Genomic DNA, 21,208 nt, shown 5'->3' on the forward strand with positions numbered 1-21,208 from the left:
CACAGACCTTAATAGTAGCTTGCTAAACATTCACAATTTATTTCATCATCTTCCAGAGGAAAGCTTAATTACTTATGACGTCAGAGTGTTTCCCAATGTTCTCTTCACAGGAATATTTGTAACTTTTACAGGGTAAAAGGTCTGGATTTCTTTAGACTGTCAAAGGTGCTCATGAACACAACAGATTAAGATCCACTGCTTAGAGGGGAGATTTTAGTATGAGGGAAGAGTGTTGGAAAATGAGATGAGTTTGATTCCTAGACAGCAAGCCTAAGTTACTATCCTGATAGGTGAAAAGTAGAAATATGTAATAAAAAAATTAAAGAATACATTTCTACAAAATACAAATCAAGACTACATTAACATACCACCTCACACCAATCAGAGTAGCTAAAATTAACAACTCAGGAAACAACAGATGTTGGCGACAACATGGAAAAAGAGAATTGTTGGTGGGAATGCAAACTGGTGCAGCCACTCTGGAAAACAGTGTTGAGGTCTCTCAAAAGACTAAAAATAGAATTACCCTATGACCTAGCAATAGAACTATTAGGAATTTATCCCAAGGATACAGGAGTGCTGATTCATAGGGGTACGTGTGCCCCAATGTTTATAGCAGCACTACCAACAATAGCCAACTTATGGAAAGAGCCCAAATGTCCATCAACTGATAAATGGATGAAGAAGATTTGGTTTATATATACAATGGAATACTACTTGGCAATGAGAAAGGATGGAATCCTGCCATTTGCAGCAATGTGGATGGAACTGGAGGGTATTAGGCTAAGTGAAGTAAGTCAGTCAGAGAAAGACAGATATCATATGTTTTCACTCATATGTGGAAGTTGAGAAACTTAACAGATGACCATGGGAGAAGGGAAAGAAAAAAAATATATAGTTACAGAGAGGGAGCCAAACCATAAAAGACTCTTAAATACAAACTGAGGGTGGAAAGGGTGGAGAGCAGGGAAAATGGGTAATGGGCATTGAGGGGGACACTTGTTGGGATGAGCACTGTGTGTTGTATGTAAGCAATGAATCATGGGAATCTACTCCCAAAGCCAAGAGCACACTTTATATGCTGTATGCTAGCTAACTTGACAATAAATTACATTTTAAAAAATGTTTAATAAAAAAAATACATTTCCATAGCATTTCACAAATAATCTCAGTATTACTTTGACTTACTGTATCAACATTATCAAAAACACTGGTTAAACACACACCCGTGCATTCTAAATCTTCACACGACAGTGCCTGCCTCCAAAATTTTCCAGGATTCTCTTCATTTTCAAATATTGTCACTTTGTAACAGAAATTCCAATATTTGATTCTAAATGAAATCTTCCAGGCTGCTTCTCAAGTTCAGTACGAAAATCTTTTTTTTTTTTTTTTAGATTATGTGTACCATTTTTTAAAAAATTATGTTACAAAATGTTATGATCTTGAAAGATAAATAACCCAGTTAAAAATGGAAAATGGATATGAATTAAGATTTCTCCAAAGAAGATATACAAATAGCCAATAAGCACATGGCAAGATGTTCAACAGCATTGGCCATTAGGGGAATACAAAGGAAAACTGCAATGAGACCCCACTTCTCACCAACTAGAATGGCTATGATCAAAACAATGGAAGACAACAGATGTTGGTAAGGATATGGAAAAATTGGAGCCCTTATGCACTGCTAGTGAAAATGTAAAATGGTAAAACTACATTAGGAAATAATTCGGCAGTTCCTCAAAAGATTAAACAGAGCTCCCATATGACACAGCAGTTCCCCTCCTGGGTATATACCCAAGAGAAATGGAAACATACATTCACCCAAAAACTCATACACGAATATTCACAGCACCATTATTCATAACAGCTAAAAGGTAGAAGTAACCCAACGTCTATCAACTGATGAATGGATACATTGTAGTATATCTTTATGAGTACTGACAACTTCATTCAACATAGATGAAGCTTGAAAACATTATGCTAAGTGAAAGAAACTAGTTAGTCACAAAGACCACACAGTGTATGATTTCACTTAAAATATTCAGAATAGGCAAATCTATAGAGAAAGAAAGTAGATTAATGGTTGCTTAGGACTGAGAGCTTGGGAGGGAATGGGGAATAACAGCTAATGGATATGGAATTTCTTTTAGGTGTGATGAAAATGTTCTAAAATTGATTGTGGTGATGGGAGCACAACTCTGTGAAAATACCAAAAAGCATTGAATCATACACTTTAAAAGGGTGAAGTTGATGGTTCAGAATCATATCTCAACAAAAGCTTACGAAAATGTTATAAAGCTTATGATCTTAATTGGGAACACTAATTTACTGTGTGAGATTTTGGGTTTTCCACTTTGACATATAATGGCTGCCTCATGTTTGTCCCACCTCAGCTATTTGGGAGTAGGCTTCCAGTTCTTGGCAAATTGTCCACCACTGTCACTGAAATAAAGTCAGCTGCTGGTCAACACAGCTTTGAGAAAGTATCTTCCCATTCCTGCCTGGGGTCTTATGAATCTGGAGTTTCCCTATACTTCTGGAACACTGTTATCCAGGGCTTTCCTTTCTAAGTAAACCAGTAAGCTGGCCAGGCCCTACTTATCTTCATCTGCCATCTCCACATCCCAGGGGTTGGGTCTAGTATGCTTACTTCCTCCCTCACTGCCAAATGGATTTCTAGTATAATCCAGTGGATTTGAGGTTCCTCTGTACTTCTAAAGTGAAGCCCCTGGCTGACTCCCCATCTCTATTTTCTTCATCACATACCCTGGGATCTTGACTCCTATTCGAACTCAACCAGATTTGCTATGTCCCTTCTACTAGGATTCAGTCTCTACCTTTACTAACCTAACCTTAGTAACCAAGAAGCTGCCAGTTTTGCCATTTTTCTGCTATCCATTCCCCTCCGCTACACAACTTAATTATTTCATGTTTGTCCTGCCCCTCCTTAGGTAAAGGGTCACAAGGCCTCCATAAATGAGTGAAGTGTACCAGGTAAGAACTGCAGCAAAATGATGATCTTAGCCCGCATCAAAAGAATGCTTTCCCCCCTGCTGATTGTTGCTGTATTAAAATGAGGCCTTCTGCTGCCAGATCTGCCAATTTGTCAAGGGCATGGAAATCCAGACATTTAAGTAAAATCTCCTAATTTATTTAATTTGCCTTGATTTCTTTTAATTAATGAAGAAAAACATCATGAAGACCATACAAAACTTACCTGTAAGCCAAATTTAACTCAAGAACCACCATTATGGGAATTATCCAAAGGATACAGGAGTGGTGATTCGAAGGGGTACAGGTACCCCAATGTTTATAGCAGCACTATCAACAATAGCCAATTTATGGAAAGAGCCCAAATGTCCATCAACTGATGAATGGGTAAAGAAGATGTGGTGTGTGTGTATACACACACACACACACACACACACACACACACACACACTAGAATACTACTCAGAAATAAAAAAGAATGAAATCTTGCCATTTGCAGCAATGTGGATGGAACTGGAGGGTATTATGCTAGATGAAGTCAGTCAGTCAGAGAAAGACAGATATCATATGATTTCATTCATATGGGGAATTTAAGAAACTTAACAGAAGACCATAGCAGAAGGAAAAGAAAAATAAGTTACAGAGAGGGAGGCAAACCATAAGAGACTCTTTAACAAACTGAGGGTTGATGGGGGTGGTGGGTGATGGGTATTGAGGAGGGCGCTTGTTGGGATGAGCAAAGGGTGTTGTATGCAAGTGATGAATCATGGCAATCTACTCCTAAAGCCAAGACTACACCGTATGTTAGGTAAATTGACAATTAAAAAAAAAAAAAGAACCACCACTGCAGTAGATCTACTTAGGATTTGCCCAACCAATCTCCCACACTCCCCACAGCAGTCTGCATCTGCCATGGTGGGCTCACACCAACAGGTCTGACAGAACAGACACAAGGGCCAAAAGGAAGCTATGGAACAAATTTGTGTGTGTGTGTGTGTGTGTGTGTGTGTGTGTGTGTGTAGATAGATAGATAGATACACACACATACACACACACAATATAAATACACACAACACACAAGAGATAGTTGTTATTTTGGTGCCTTGGGTGAAATCCTATAAAGTATGCATGTGGAAATAAATAGGCTGTGTGGTTACTTTCTAAAGAAGACATTTCCAATGATCAAATCAAAGCTCCAATTTTTCTTGTTTCAAATGGTCTTTGATACTAACAAGAGAAACCACTGAAGCAGTTATCTAAAGAAATTCAAAGCAATACAAAATACTTGCACCTATAAGACCTGGGTTTCAGAGTAATATTGTAAAGTTCATTCAGTCCAACATTCACTCATTCACTAATGGATGGCAAGTGAATATTTGGAATGGAGCAAATCTCTGCTGTATTCTTTATTTCAGTGTGCCATTTTACTTCACTAGTTCAAATATAATCTCTTATTCTCCTTCTAGACCAAACCAAAGTGGATTTTTTTTAATGTTTATTTTTGAGAGAAACAGAGACAGAGGCAGACCACGAGTGCTGAAGGGACAGAGAGAGAGGAAGACACAGAATCTGAAGCAGGCTCCAGGCTCCGAGCTGTCAGCACAGAGCCCAATGCAGGGCTTGAACTCATGAATGGCGAGACTGTGACCTGAGTCCGACGTTGGATGCTTAATTGACTGAGCCACCCAGGCTCCTCCCAAAGCAGATTTCTACGTGGATCCCTCATGGTACACGTAGGCCAATTATGGAAACTGTGATGTTAGTCATTCTGATAATACAGAATTTCTGCTAAAGCAGATTAATCTTATTTTCTAGGTACCAGGCATTGTTCAAAGATAATGATATGGCCATTAAGACTTTTTCCTTACAAAAAGGGAAGAAAACCAAATGATGAGAAGCTATTCATTTATATTTGCATACTTCAAACAGCTGTCTACCCTAGATATGTTACTGAGTGTTAGGGGTGATTAAACTTGAATTTATAGTTGGTGGAAGGAAAGGTAATCCTAGGCAGGTAGCCACTACAATAGGCAATATATAAAGAATTAACATTTTAATGCAACAGAATGAAACTGGGTCACTTTCTTACACCATACACAAAAATAAACTCGAAATGGATTAAGGACCTACATGTAAGACCTGAAAACAAAAACTGCCAAGAGAAAACATAGGCATATGTAAACTCTTAAACATTAGTCTTAGTAATATTTTTCTGGATCTGTCTCCTCAGGTCAGGGAAACAAAAGCAAAAATAAACATTTGGGATTACATGGAACTAAAAAAGTTTCACTTTTGCACAGTGAAACCGTCAACAAAACAAAAAGCAACCAAGTGCATAAGAGAGGATATTTGCAAATGATATATCCAATAAGGGGTTAGTCTCCAAAATATATAAAGAACTTCTACCACTCAACATAAAAAACACATAATCTGATTGAAAAACGGGCAGAGGGGCATGTCTTTTTCTGAAGAAGACATACAAACGGCCAACAGAAAGAGGAAAAGATGCTCAATATCACTAATTCTCAAGGAAATGCAAAGCAAAATCACAATGAAATATTACCTCATACCTGTGAGAATGGCTAGTATCAGAAAGATAAGAAATAACAAGTGTTGGTGAGGATATGGAGAAAAGGGAACCCTTTTGTACTGTTGGTAGAAATGTAAATTGGTGCAGCTACAATAGAAAACAGTATGCAGGTTCCTCAAAAAATTAAAAATGCAAATACTGGAAATACTATTAACCCAGTAATTGTACTTCTGGGTATTTATCTAAAGAAAATGAAAGCACCAATTCAAAAAGATATATGCACCCCTGTGTTTATTGCAGCATCATTTATAATAGCCAACCTAAGCGTCCACTGATAGATGCACAGATAAAGATGTGGTACACCTTTTTTTTTCAGTGGCTTTTTTTTACTTGGCGATGAAAAAAAAAATGAGATCTTGCCATTCATAACAGCATGGATGGACCTAGAGGGTATTACGTTAAGTTAAATAAGTCAGACAGAGAAAGGCAAATACTGTACGATTTTACTTATATGTGGAAACTAAAACCAAACAAATGAACAAACAGAAAAAGACTCATAAATACAGAGAACAAACTGGTAGTTGCCAGAGGGAAGGGTAGTGGTGAAGAATAGGTGAAATAGGTGAAGGAGATTAAAAGGTACAAGCTTCCAGGGGCGCGTGGGTGGCTCAGTTGGCTAAGCTTCTGACTCTGGCTCAGGTCATGATCTCAGGGTTTGTGGGTTCGAGCCCCACGTCAGGCTCTGAGCTGACAGCTCAGAGCCTGCAGCCTGCTTTGGATTCTGTCTCCCTCTCTCTCTCTACCCCTCCCCAACTTGTGCATGCGCTCTCTCTTTCTCTCTCTCAAAAATAAAAGAGGTAAAACTTCTAGTCCTAAAATAAATAAGCTAAGAGGATGACAAGTATAACATAGGGAATATAGCCAAAAATATTATAGTAACTCTTTATGGTGACAGATGGCAACTACACTTACCATAGTGAGTATATTGTAATGTATATAATTGTCAGATCACTAAGTTGTACACCTGAAATTAATATAATAGTGTATATCAACTATACTTCAATTAAAAATAAGAAAAAGAATTAACATTACGCTTATAATATACATTTATGTATAATATATATATGTATATTGTGTGTACATCCAGACACATACTTTAAAGCAGCAAGAAATTATAGTCAAATTCTGCTGATGAATGCTTACCAGGCATATCCACATTTTCTTTTTCTTTATTAGTTATCATTTCTCCACTCACAAGGCTTATGGTCTCCACCATAATTTGCTGATCAAGAGTTGGAGGCAATGCTAAATTAGCATTTATCATAAGTGCTATTTCATGAATTTACATTTTAAAGAAAATAATGACAGCAAATTAATCCTAGGCTGACCAAATAGTTAAACTCACCCTCCAAAGAAAGAAAAGGTCACAGGTACTTCAAAAATCAATTAGAATCTGCTATCTATGTACCTCTGGGCAACCTGTTTAAATCTCTGTGAGCTTCTGTTTGCTTATCTGTAAAATGGGATGTTAAGTCAAAACAACTGCTAAGATTTCTTCTAAATATAATATTAGATGCAGACATCAAACCCTAAAGTTTTCCCATCAAACCCTAAAGTTTCACTAAGATTCTGGCTACATCTCTCCTATTCCATATGCTCAAAAAGTATTGTCTTAAATAAGGAAAAGCACTATGCTGAATAAACAATCCACACTGCAGTTAGCCAGCATAGATAAACCAAAGTCTATAAATAGATACACACCCCACCTCCACTGCAACTCTCTCTCTCTCTCTTTCTCTCTCTTTCTCTCTCTCCCGTGTTGCCCAAACTTCAGCCATTTGACTTTCATGTCAAATCTGAGTACCATGTATGTTATTTTCCCTTAAAAGTGGAATTTAAGTTGGGTTACTTTTTAAAAAATTTATCCATTCTAAGCAATCATAAGGTTGACTGTGCTAGCTTTATACATTTTTTCTAATAAAATTTAAAATAAATACATAGTCCATAAATAAAAGAAAATTCCAGCAATTACCATCTAGAATTGTGTTGTACACCTTCCCTGGTATACACATTAAACTTTGGGAAATACCAGAGTATCTTTATGAGAAGAAGGATATATACATGATGGCCTAGAATATTTAAGATATTGTTTTTAAAGGAATCTACTATAGTAACACCATTTCCATTGCATTTATTAGGATAGCAAATCAACTGTTATATCCATTATTCTTTCATTAGTTAGAGAATCTGATTCCATATATTATTTTAAAAAGGGGACAATAGGACCACCAGTTAATGGGTAGAGTTTTTGTTTTATATATGAATTAGCATAAATCCCACTTTCATCATGCCAAGTGTTGATGCCAAATCTTTTGGAACCATCTAGATCTGTGAACTGAGAACGGCATTTTCTGTGGACTATTGAATAATCATCTTGACAAGGATAATCCTATGGGGGAGAGGGGGAGAAAGAGAAATAATATTGAATGACCAAAATACGTAAAAACGAGTGATTTCTAAAAGTTGATCTTAAGATCCAAGTTTAATTTTCACACAATTAATTTCTCAAGTTACAAATGCTTCAATGAAAATATGGCTATTGTTTCATTTACAAATACTTTAATTCTGAAAGAAGAATCTAGTTCTTTTATTTATAAAGCTAAAAAGATGAATTGTTATACAGGTAAAATTTTTCTAAACCATAAATATATGGCACAAAGAACAGTTTAAATTTCATGATCATCTACGTAAGACCAAAACAATTACAATTTACCTATCATTCAACATCTTTTTAAACTGAATATAAGTTATAATTATTTCAAAGAATATTATCTTGGGTTGTATCTTTCATAGTCGCTATCAAGTGACTTGCCAGTAAATGCCAAACTCAAGGGTTCATTCCTCTGAGAAATTTACCTCAGGATAACCCAGTATAATGTTTAAGGTATTTATCCCTAAATCACTTCATAGAAACTTCCGTTGTAATAAAATGAGATACTGTCATTGACCATTTCCAAAAGGGAATATTGATTCTCTCAGATTACATCAAGGATAATGGTAGACAAGGGACATAAAGCCCTTGAACTCACTATCTAATTTCTGCTTCAAATTGGTGCTAATTTTAAAGCACTAACACAATATTGAAATTAAATCACCAGAACTATAAAACAATGAAAGAACATCAAAATAGTTCTAATCTTAGATTGGCTTTATTGAAAATAATTGGAAAATGTAACCATTTATTCAACCATAACAATAAGTATGGGGTCAATGTATTTACGGAGTGCCTATCATGGGTTGGGCACAATAGTTGAGTGTTTATGTCTTTTAATCCATACCAGGACTCTGACATAGGAATTATTACTCCCACTTTACATATAGGAAAAGATATTGCTTAAAATCTCAAGAAAAAGAGATTTTAAGGAATGCCAATATTAAGTAATTCAGCCAGGACTTGTAACTAATTATCTGACTGTAAGATGCATTCATTATCCCTCCAGGACCCTCATGAAATTCTTAATAATTAGGAGATGAAAAGAAACACAAACCACAAAATCCTAAAGCTACATTATATCCATGTTATTTTCTGTATAGTTTGGGCTTTTGTTTTTCGGAGGCAGTGTCTAATTTCTCTGAGGCACATATATTAGTTTTTGGTCTGGTAGAGGCCCTTCCAACGAAATTTGAGCATTACTGGCCAAACCTGCCTGCTCAAAGGGAGGCAGGGTCTGCTCATTCCTACACCAGCTTCTGTCAAACTAAAGGGAGCTTCAAATTCAGGGTCAACGTGTTTCTCTAGCATCCCCTAGGCAGAGAGGATGATTTATTTTGATCAGGTAGGTGAAACGATTAAATGTGATGTTTTAAGAAAAGGATTCTGGCAGCAAGAAGGTATTGACGACTGAAGGTAGAAATGATCAGATTCCACAACAGTAATTAGAATTAGAATGACAATAAGAATTCACATATCATTAACTGATGTATGGATAAACAAAATGTGATCTATTCATACAGTGAAAAAACATTATTTGGTAATAAAGTGAACAAAATACTGACACATGCTGTAGCATAGATGAACCGTGAAAACATTATGCTAAGTGAAGGAAACTAAACCAAAAAACTACACATTGTATGATTCCTTCTAAAGAATGTCCACAGAGATAGAAATTAACTTTGTGAGGAGCTGGGGGAGGGGGAGAATGAGGAGAGACTGTTAATGAGTGCAGTGGCCAATAGATCACGGGGCACCCAGGCATTTGCTAAGCATTATTTGTGAGTTGTGTCTGTGAGGGTGTTTCTAGACGAGATCAGCATTTGAATCTGCACACTCAGTAAAGCAATTTGCTTTCCCTAATGTAGGAGGGCATCTTCCAATCCACTGAGGACCTGAATAGAAGAAAAAGGCAGTGGAAGAAAGAATTCAGTCCCTTCCTGCCTGATAGCTTGAGCTGGGACATTCATCTTATCCTGCTCTTGGTACGTGGTTCTCGGGCCTTCAGACTTGGAATGAATTACAGCCACCAGCTTCCCTAGGTTTCCAACTTGCAGCCAGCACGTTGTGGGACTTCTCATCCTCCATATTGCATTAGCCAATTCCTTAAAATAAATCAATCTGTCTCCCTCTCCTCTCTCTTTCTGTCTATCCTAGTGGTTATCTATCTGTTGAGAAATGTGACTAATAAAATGCATATGGAATTTATTTTGGGGGTGATGAAAATGTTCCAAAACTGCTGATTGTATGACCCTATGTATATACAAAAATCACTGACTTGCATACTTTTACAGGGTGGATTTTATGGCATGTGACTTATATCTCAACAAAGCTATTATTTTTTAAAAGTGGATAAGTAGGGGTGAGCAATCCAAAAGTTAGGAAAACTAGTTAAGAGACTACTGCCTACTCGTACACACATGAAATTGAGTCCCTTCTATCATCAGAGGTATATTGGTAAGTGAGTTCCCCACCAGAAAAAAAAAACACACAACTTATTTGTGATAATTGCCAAATTCTGTGTTGTAAATACTCCCGCTATGGCTGACTTCATGCTATCAAAGTGAGGTCAGTAAATATTGGGTTGGGAAGACGTGAGTATAATTAGCTCATGAAAACTTTAAGAAATGACTCCAGTTAACCCTAAATCCACTTCTCCCACCCCCCCATTGTGTGACGGCTACACGATTTGGGTAGATCAATCCTACTGCAAGCTCTAGGGGCAGAATGTAACTGGCCTATGACAATTATAATAATCTCACGTCCACTCTCAGTGATCTCAGTGATTGATCCAGTGTTGGGCATGTGTTTTGAGTTTGTCCAAATAAAGTAAAGCCCAAGACTTTTGTTCAGTGGTTTGGAGGCAAGAAACTCTTTTTCTATTACTGGAAATGAGGAAGCATCTAGCCCAGGTTGCTATTGGTACTGCTCCTACAATCAGTTTAGCATGAAACCAACACCATAAAAGGCATATTTGAGAGTCAGTAAGAAGCATGATGACAGTGCTGTATCAATCCTTTACTGAAACATGACTTTTCCAAAAAAAAGCGTAAACCAATAAATTGCTTTTATTGTCTGACCTGAGTTGGATTTTGTACAACCTACTAAAAACATCCTAACTAATGTGTACCTGAATAATAGGTAATGTTGGAACACTGAAGTACTAAGAATCAGAGCAAAAAAAAAAAATGGCCAAAACCAAGGAAGTAGGACAAGTACGTATTTATAGTAGGAATAAAGGCAAACAATAAATTTGTGACTAAATATATAATCAAGAATTAGAAGAATGTGAATATGGAATAGGTAAATAAAACAGGACAATAAGAACACACTGCTGGGATCCAGGAAGGTATAACTATTATATGAAAGCAGAGCAAGAATGGTTTTTCAAAGTTTAATACTAAAGGCACAAACTAGAATAAAACAGCTGTACCAAGAGCCACCTTAAAGGACCTTAATAGTGACTGCAGCTTAGACCCAAGGCCAAATTGAGATGGTAGGAGTCTTAAACAAGAAGTAATTTAGTGTGCCACTCAAATCAAGTATACAGGGGGTAATCATTTCAAAATGATGCGTAGTTTTGCCCTTTCTGTGTGTAACCAGTCATTTGCCCAAGGTGAGATCAAAATTTGTTTCAGAATAAAATGCTAACCAAGGGGCAAAGTAGTATCAGCTTCTAATATGCAAAATAGGATTTTTCAGCAAGATAATAGCCTTGCAAACCACTCACAATTGTGAGGACTTTAGTTTTTTTTGTTGTTTTTTTTTTAACGTTTATTTATTTTTGAGACAGAGAGAGACAGAGCATGAACGGGGGAGGGGCAGAGAGAGAGGGAGACACAGAATCGGAAACAGGCTCCAGGCTCTGAGCCATCAGCCCAGAGCCCGATGCAGGGCTCGAACTCACGGACCGCGAGATCATGACCTGGCTGAAGTCGGACGCTTAACCGACTGCGCCACCCAGGCGCCCCATGTGAGGACTTTAGAATACCAATGTCCAGGCCTGGAAGACTTCACATTATAGAGTTCTCCAAATGTATAGAAAAAAATATCCTTTCGTTAAGGCTTAACCAAAGGTTGGAATGAATAGTCGGAAGATAGGGAAGAGTCTGGGGAATTACAGGAATGAGAAAACAAGAGAAAAGGGAAAAGCAGGATGGCAGAGACAGCCAATGTATTTCCCAATTTTCCCTTTCCCAGACTTTAAGCCAGCAGAGTCCCTCTGACCCGGACAGAGGGAAGTACATGAGACAAATCAGAGTAATGATGGAAAGGCATAAGAGGGGCCCCCATCCCTCATGAGAACTCTTGAAACTGACCATCTCAGGCTGCCCTTTCATCTGCCTGGAGGCCACCACACCCACGCTGGTGGGGCATCATACTTATGCAGAGGGAGACTCTGAGTCACTTTTGGCATCCTGTGGGGAGTCTGCAGAGGGGGTTACTAACAGGAGCTGCAGAGCTGAACACTGGAGCTGGGGCTGAATGGGAATCACAGAAGTCTTCTGTGGGGTCCACGGTATTTATGGGAGTGGAAACGAGGCTGAGTTATCCCAAGAAAGCCATCTGGGATCTAAGCTAGCCCAGAGAGAAAGAGTGAGAAATAGAAAAAGACGGACGGTTCAATGTCCACAGACTTTAGCCACAAATGCCAGCAAGGAAAAGAGCGGCCAGGTGGACTAGGGACATCATCCCAGAGACCAGAACAGGCAGACAACAGCACACACAAAAATCCTACTCTTGCCCTCTGGCATCAGGATGCTAAGGCACATCCCCCTCTCCATATACCTGGATACCATCTTAGGGAGAGTCCTAGTTACCATTACTGTGTAACAAACAGGCCAACCCATGTACAACAGTACAAAACAATACCCATTTCCAGAATCTTTGGGTTAGGAATTTGGAAAAGGCATAACAAAGACAGCATCTCTCTGCTCCACAATATCTGAGGCCTCAACAGAGAAGACTTGAAAGCTGGGAGTGACTTGAGGGCTGGGGTTACAAACATCCCTCACTCCGGTTGGTGGTTGATGCTGGCTGCCCGCTGGGACCTCAGCTAGGGCTGTTGACTGAAACAATGATACAGGTCCTCCTCGCATGCCTGCTTGGGCCTTCAACATGGTGCCTGGGTTCTGAGAATGGCAGTGGCACTGAGAGAACCAGGAGGAAACTGCATTGCTTTTTATCACCTGGCCTCCAAAGTCACATAGCATCACTTCTACCATAGTCACGGTTCACCCAGTCCTAGGGGAGGTGATAAGGACTCTGCCTTTCAATGGAAGGAGTATCCAAATCACATTGTAAGGGCATGTGGGATGACCACATGTATCGCACCATTTGGGGAGAATGACAATCTGCCACATGGAGAAAAAGTAGGATGTGTTGGGGTTCTCAAGACTATCCCTGGATTCAGTGATTTCTAGGAGGAACCACAGGACTCAACATGTAGTTGTATTTGTGGTTATGATTTACTACAGCAAATGGATACAGAGCAAAATCAGCGAAAAGGCACACAGGCTGAAATCCAGAGGAAACCAGGTGCAAACCTCCAAGAGTCCTCTCCCAGTGAGTCACACAGGATGCACTTAATTTCCTCAGCAACGGATTGTGAAATACTGTTTACTGGGGAAGCTCATTAGAGCCTCAGTAGCCAAGGTTTTTCTCAGGGGCTGGTCACAGGCATGCTCTTTGCCTAGCAAAATTCCAGACTCCCAGAAGGAAAGCAGGTGTTCAACATGAACCATATTGTTTGCACAAACTGTTTAGGTGCAGTGAACCACTCTCATTAGGGAGTTCTAGTCCCAAAAGTCAAGTTTCTAGATGCCAGACAAGGGCCAACCTTGCAAGCAGGCTTTTTAAGAGAGAACAGTCTCAGTTCTGCTGTTAGCTCTTTTCTGCAAACAAAGGATGGGAGGAGATCTCTGAGAAAGTGAGAGTTTTTTTTAAAGGGAAATCAAACACTTCCTACAGGAACTATTTAAATTACAGAATCAGACTAAGCTGTAAATGGATTGAAGGGTGAGTGTTTTCCCACTGGTGGTGGGCTCAGGAAGAAGGCCAGTTATCCATTAGACACTTTTCCTCTGCATATGTGAGTTGTAAACAGTTGTTATATTTCCACACCCTAACATAATATTTAAATATGTACATGTTCAACATTTATTTAGTGGGACTGGGAAGAAATGTTTAGAAATTGCATATAAAAACAGAGGTGCGAATCACCACACATTGTTGGCTGTTCACTGTTCTAGTGGTACACCGACCCTGAGTTCTGACAACGTTTACTTAAGATAGGATAATCAGCACAAGCTTTTACTGGGCCCTTAAGGTAGATGAGGATCTCTGGTAAAATTTGTCTGGAGTGTGGACTGAATGGGTATCGGCGCACAATGGCTTTTGCAGAGCCAGACTAGAAGACACATTTAAAGGCAAGAATTTAGAGGACTCACCAGGCCAATGGGGCTAAAGAATCAAAGATGAACTATAGCTTCAAATCTGGATGGTGGGAGAGTTCTAAAACCAGTAAAAGGAATATGAAAGACATGGAGATGGAGGGAGGAATTGTTTTAGGAGATAAATGATGAGTCACATTTTAAGACATTTTCAATGTGAGATGACATCAATACAAAATCTTTATTTGAAATGTGGTGCTGTGGGATAGATGGCTGGGAAAGAGGTCAGTGCCCTGTGCACAGTAGTAGATATTGGCTGGGGAAAAATAAAGAACTGTATTGGAACCATGGATGATATTTGAATACAGACTATGAATTACATAATTACACTGCATCAATTATTCCTAAGTTTAAAAATATTACCATAGATATGTGTCCTTGTTCTTAGGAAAATCACATGGAACTATTTATAGGTAAAGGGGCACAGCCTACTCTCAAATAGTAAACAATTGGTCACTTGGGGTAAAGATTATATGGGAGTTCCCTGTGCCATTCTTGCAACTTTCCTATAAGTTTGTAATTATATAAAATATATTATCTCACCCCCCCCCAAAAAAAATTAATGGTTGGAGAGCCTTGGGTGTGGATGAATTCTCTGAGATTGCATAAAACGAGAAGCACAGAGTTCTGGATCCCAAGTCTTATGGACACTCATGGTTGGGTCCATAAAGAAGCCATGAAGGACAAAGGAGGAGAGGTATGAAGTGCTGCAGGGTCATCAACTCTGAAGGTAGAGGGAGGTGGAAGAATGCAGTGGGAGCCAACAGGTGCTCACTCCCAAAGAAACATCATACAGAGCAAGACCCGACAAAATATAACCAATAGTGCTGTTCCAGAGAAACAGAGAGGAAGTCTAATGAAACATCCTGATCAGAGGTGGAAGCAGGCATTGGTGGTATAGTGGTGAGCATGGTGGCCTTCCTGATGAAAGGTGGAAAGGAAAGAGTGCCAGAGAAAGATACATCTATGGCCAGGACAAACAGGCCATAGAAAGAGGAAGCACTAAAGATGCAGCAACAGAATCACTATGGGGAGAATCTGCCTTCAGGTTAAGAAAGCTTTCTTCCTTTTCTTCTCGTTCTCTTCCTCCTTTTAAACAAATCTTGGAAAGACAGGTTAGGACGTTACAGGAGGGTCCTCTGGGTGAGGGGGCCCCCCACTTGACATTCTCTCATTGTGGAGGAAACAATATAGTTTTACCACCTATGTCAATAAAATGTATCAGTATCTTTAAGTGACAGGTATCCTGCTCAGATCCCCATCCCCTCACCACCCTCATCTCCACTGACCCTTGGGTGCTATATTCTTACTCTGAACACCATTATCTCCTGAACCTTTTTTAGAATAAAATGACCTTACCATTTCTTGGTCAGCTGTGTACTCAGTCTTGACCAAGTTCTGGCTGTACTTACTCTTATTTGACTTCACCTTTTTTCTTTAGGATCTTTTATTTTTTATAGCTTAATCTTTCAAGGTCATGTTCAGTTTGAAGACTATCTTCTGGAACATGAGTAACTCTGCCTAATTTAATAGTATACAATAATTTGAAAGCTTAGTCTCAATTCCTTCATCCAGATCATCCATAAAAATGCATAATGTGTTATGTTTCCTGGCCAGATCAGTCACTGTGAACTAACCTTGTGTCCACCATTACAGATAGCTATTAGCCACCTGGCACTCATATAGCAAAGACCATTCTTCCCTAGCATGCCTGTAAGTATGGTCATTTGGGGTACTCCATTTACTCTTAAAAAGGCATTTGAGGCAGCAAGCTTATTTATGTGAATATCACAGTGGATGGAGTGAAAGTAAATATACAGGTAGATTACCGTGACATTTTGTTTCATTACTTTCAATATACATAATGTATAAAATTCTTTAGCTGTTATACGCACTTGACTGAAGACCTGTCGTCCTCTAATAAGATTGTCTTCTGTATACACATGCGGAGTGATGTGAGAGCAAAAGAACAATTTCCACACAGCCAAGTCTACTTTATCAACCCTAGGGATGATGGAGGATAGGCATCCCAGACAGACTCCTTCATCCATTTCCTCACTATTTTAAAAATGACTTCATTGCTATTGGATATTTTCTTCTCCCAGTGATTGTATCACAGACACAAGAGTAATTGTCAAATACAGCTACAACAAACATGTTACTAATTGGATATATTTTTGTTATATATTTGAGAAACATTTACTACTCTTTTTATTTGATAAAATTTTACAAACGAAAAACACTTATAACCAATAGAGGGATGCATCTAAAGGAAAATAGTCATGGGAGGCACAAGGAAGGTTAGGCTATCATATAAATATAAATATTAATATCATTAAAGAGTCTGATCATCACGAAGAAAAATATGGAGACCTGCATGAATAATCACTTTACAAAATAAGCTGACTTTAAACAACATCATAAACTTTAGTAATGTCTAGCATCAAAAACTAAGCAATGCCACATTAAACCTTAGCTATTGATACATATTTAATGCACAAACTTTGATTGGTCCTATCATAGAAAAAATAAATACCATTTTTTTATTCCTCAGTCTGTATTATGTGAGCACACCTGCCACTATTTTATACTTATAATGGCATGGTTAGTTATAAATTTGAGGCCCAGTGTTTTCAATTAAAATTTTTTTTCTTCCTTTACAAAAGTCAAATATGTTCAATGTAGAAGTTAAACATAATTAAAAGAAAGAAATTAGAACTAAACTCTTCTGACTTAACCCAGAAACAAAAGAAGATCATAGCTACTTCACTGCAAAAGGCAATATAAAGTGAAGGTGTAGTTTTAGAGAACACAGGGTTCTTTCCTCTAAAAAGAGACAACACAAAAACTGCTTGAAAATCTGAGTTTCCTGAAAATTAAGACCACAATTTCTCAACTGTTGGTAAAACACGAGATGAGGATGAGTTAAAATATTAACTTCCTAATTTTTAAGTAGACTTGAATTAAATGTTTGCCAAGGTCCTCATCAAAAAGATTACTTGGTCATAAATAAATACTATTAGGATGGGACAGGATCAATGAGAGAGAATCATATCATCTCGAATACATAAATAGTAAAATTTGAGAGCCCAAGAGCTATATACGTTAGTGAAAGTCCTCCAGAGAAATAGAAACAATAGAAGATAGATAGATAGATAGATAGATAGATACATACATACATACATACATACATAGAAAGGAAAAATGTCTACTTATCTATCCACCATATCTATCTTCTATTTCTTCTATTTCTATATGTATGGGACAACAGGTGACCCTTGAACAATATGGGTTTGAACTGTGCAGGTCCATTTATACACAGATTTTTAAAAATAAATATAGTGCAGTACTATAAATTCATTTTCTCTTCCTTATGATTTTCTTAATATTTTTTCTCTAGCTTACTTTATTGTAATAATACAGTATATAATACACATAACATACATAATGTGTATCAATCAACTATTTATGTTGTTTATGTTATCAGTAAGGCTTCTGGTCAACAGTAGGCTATTAGCAGTTAAGTTTTTGGTGAGTCAAAAATTATTTGTGGATTTGTGCATCAGTCAAAAATGATTTGTGGTTGGGGGGCGGTGTCAGTGCCCCTAACTCCCACATTATTTAAGGGTCAGCTGTGTATATATATAATGAGAGATCCTTCATTCCTTCCTTCCTTCCTTCCTTCCTTCCTTCCTTTTTTCCTTCCTTCCTTCCTTCCTTCCTTCCTTCCTTCCTTCCTTCCTTCCTCCTTCTCACCTATTAGCAACTATATATTCCCCCCAATAAGTCAAATCTTTTTGTATTCCAATGGGGAGGCTGTGGAATGGAGCTATGTGAACAAATGCCAGCAGATGCTAAAGTTGAAACTGGGGTCTAGGGAATGTGGTCCCTTAATGCTGGCAGAATCCCATGAGACTCAGAACTAGAACCATTTGCCTCAAAGTACAAAATCATGTGTATACATATCTATGCATATACATATATGTGTATACATATAATCTCAGCACAAACGTGTAACACACAATGAGATCTTTCAGGCATTGTTTTAGACTGAGGAAGGCCACCATTTCCTTCTGAACCCAAGTAATAGAGGGCCGTTCCTGTGGTTAGCTAACAGCAGTATTTTGGAACACCTTGACGTCAATCAAAAGATAATAGGTACAACCACATGACCCCTTCCCTCTTCTCCAATTTCACCTTCCAACCCTATCTCATTTGCAGATGAATCTAAAACTCTTTTTCATTTTAGTCAATAGTCAATGTAATGAGAAAAACAAGGATATGCAGCAAATGCCCATTATTCTTTTGTCAGTAAATATTGAATTAGAACATTAACAGGACACAAAAGAGAAAATTAAATAGTAGATATATTAAGATTCAAGGCAAAGAAAAGTAGTACTAAAATAAAAGTCATGAAAACACATCATGGAACCTGGAACATTACCTAGTTAAAAATTACACTTCATTCTGGAGTATAAGGCTTATACATGATTTTTCAATGTGGCCAATTCAATGGTACAACTTTGCACACTATATGTTTTTAAAAGAGAAACAGAAAAAGAAAAGGACTATATGCTGAAACGAAATTATGGAAGATCATGGGAGTACAGAATGGAACAAAAATACAAAGAGAGGGTTTTAAAAAAAAAGTGAGAACCAAAGCTAATTTCCTTCAGATGCTTCCTATAGCACTCCCAAGCTGTTCTAGATTCATTTTCTGTCTCAGCTTTTGGTATTTTCTGCAGATCATTCTTTCCCTCCTCTTCTTTTTAAGGGCCCTGGTAGGCATCCCTTCCTGAGAGGCAGAAAACTAAAGGCAAGTCTAGCCTTTGGGGAGTTTCTTGCATGTGAATAATCCCAACTGAACAACAGAGGGCTCTTAATGATGCTGTCCACCTCTGACTGCTAGCCAAGGTACATTTTAATCTGGGATGATACTCAGAGTATTTATCAATCTATACAGTCACTCAGACTGAGCATGTCCTAGAGGCCCCTGGTAAGACAAGTATTAAACTTCCAGAAGGTCCAGGCTGGGCCCACTCAACCATGAAGCACAGGAAGCCCAGTACCTAGAGCCCACAGTACTTTTGGGGACTCACAAAAATGTTGTCATTTATTTTAAAATCAGAATTTTTAAGATGAATCTAGTAACAATGTGAAGGTACTTAGTGCCACTAACTCTACGTTAAACAAGGGTCATATAGTAAATTTTATATTACATATATTTTACCACAATAAAAAATGCAGATGCCATTTTGCAAAACTAACTGTATTAAATGGTAGAAACTCTTAGCTAAGCCAGGAAATGTTGCTGGCCATTTAATATTCATAAACATTTTAGGGTAGAAACTGATGATAGCTATTATACACAAAGTTTTGTTTAAAATAGGGTACAAGAGTACTTCTCAGAAAAAAAAAATATTGTACGCTTTAGTTTTGTGTAATAACACCCACTGGTACATTGGTAATAACTTCAAGAGGGTTAACAATAACATGGTCATATAACATGGCCATAAAATACAATAATATAGTCATAAATAGGCATGAAGACAGTATAAGGGGGAAAAGATGCGTAATCTTTACAAAACGCCAATAAGAAATACAGCGTAAGAAATGTATTTCTTTAATAAGCTTTTAAATCCTGTCCCCCACCAAAAGTGAATATGATCCAACTTGGATTATATTTGTCTTTATACCAATGCAGTTATACAATATATATTGTTTAAAATTTTTAGTGGAAGAAGGAACCCATGACAGCCAAAGTCCTTAGGGTCCAGGAAAGGGTCCATAATGCAGTCCTGGGTCCTGGGAGTCTAGGGAAAGGGCTGGAGCTACTCACAGGGCAAGGTTGTGGGGAATTCAAGGTGACAGCAAATTTCTAATCAGCACAGAAATGTCAATATTTTAACAATGAGATATCTGTGCCAGTGCATAAAGCCCCAGTGGTAGAACAGGTCAATCCTGCTGTTGTCGGGAATAATGCTAAACAGATGCAGTCTCTTTTTATACCTACTGTGCACCATGGCAGGGATATTCAACATTTGGGGGGTTCAAGATACACATATGCCTGGAAAGATAATTCAATAGGAAGCTCTATTTAGGAAAACAAAATGGTATTTCACACTTGATAATGACCAACTAGATGCACCCAAATGGCAGCTGCATGCCTGGGAGGAGCCGTTAACCTCCAAAGAGCTCCCACTGAGGGTTTGGTCATTTGACTTAGTCATTGGCACTACCTTTCTTTCCTGCTGTCCTGTAGGTTGACTTCCAACACCCATATTTAGAATCTAGCCAACACTCTGGCTTACCATTTTTTCACCCTCTCAAGTCAATGGTTTGGATTCCATTATAGAAACTCAGCCCCATGGCCACATACTGGGCTCTGTCATTCCTGAGAATTGTTCTACATCTTTTGAAGGCTCACAAAAATGTTGCCATTCCTTTTAAAATCAGCATTTTCAATTTTTTTTTCAACGTTTATTTATTTTTGGGACAGAGAGAGACAGAGCATGAACAGGGGAGGGGCAGAGAGAGAGGGAGACACAGAATCGGAAACAGGCTCCAGGCTCTGAGCCATCAGCCCAGAGCCCGACGCGGGGCTCGAACTCGCGGACCACAAGATCGTGACCTGGCTGAAGTCGGACGCTCAACCGACTGTGCCACCCAGGCGCCCCTAAAATCAGCATTTTCAAGATAAATCTAATAACAATGTGAAAGTACAATGTGAAATTCCAATAA

General features: G+C 38.2%; 2 protein-coding genes across 9 annotated transcripts in view; both read right to left on the bottom strand.

The window, feature by feature from the left end:
• MAMDC2 (MAM domain containing 2) overlaps nt 1-21,208 on the bottom strand; it is a 301,858-nt gene that overhangs the window by 267,254 nt on the left and 13,396 nt on the right. The gene's annotated exons all lie outside the window — the stretch shown is intronic.
• The window catches only part of CFAP95 (cilia and flagella associated protein 95), a 135,683-nt gene continuing 122,173 nt past the window's right edge, over nt 7,699-21,208 (bottom strand). For all 6 annotated transcript variants that reach the window (XM_047831036.1, XM_047831038.1, XM_047831034.1 and 3 more), the window contains one exon: nt 7,699-7,973. In XM_047831036.1, the coding sequence (XP_047686992.1) occupies nt 7,785-7,973 (189 nt within the window). In that variant the 3' untranslated portion in view covers nt 7,699-7,784. The remainder of the gene's footprint in view (nt 7,974-21,208) is intronic.

The sequence above is a fragment of the Prionailurus viverrinus genome, chromosome D4 (assembly GCF_022837055.1).
Source record: "Prionailurus viverrinus isolate Anna chromosome D4, UM_Priviv_1.0, whole genome shotgun sequence".
Classification (NCBI taxonomy): domain Eukaryota; kingdom Metazoa; phylum Chordata; class Mammalia; order Carnivora; family Felidae; genus Prionailurus; species Prionailurus viverrinus.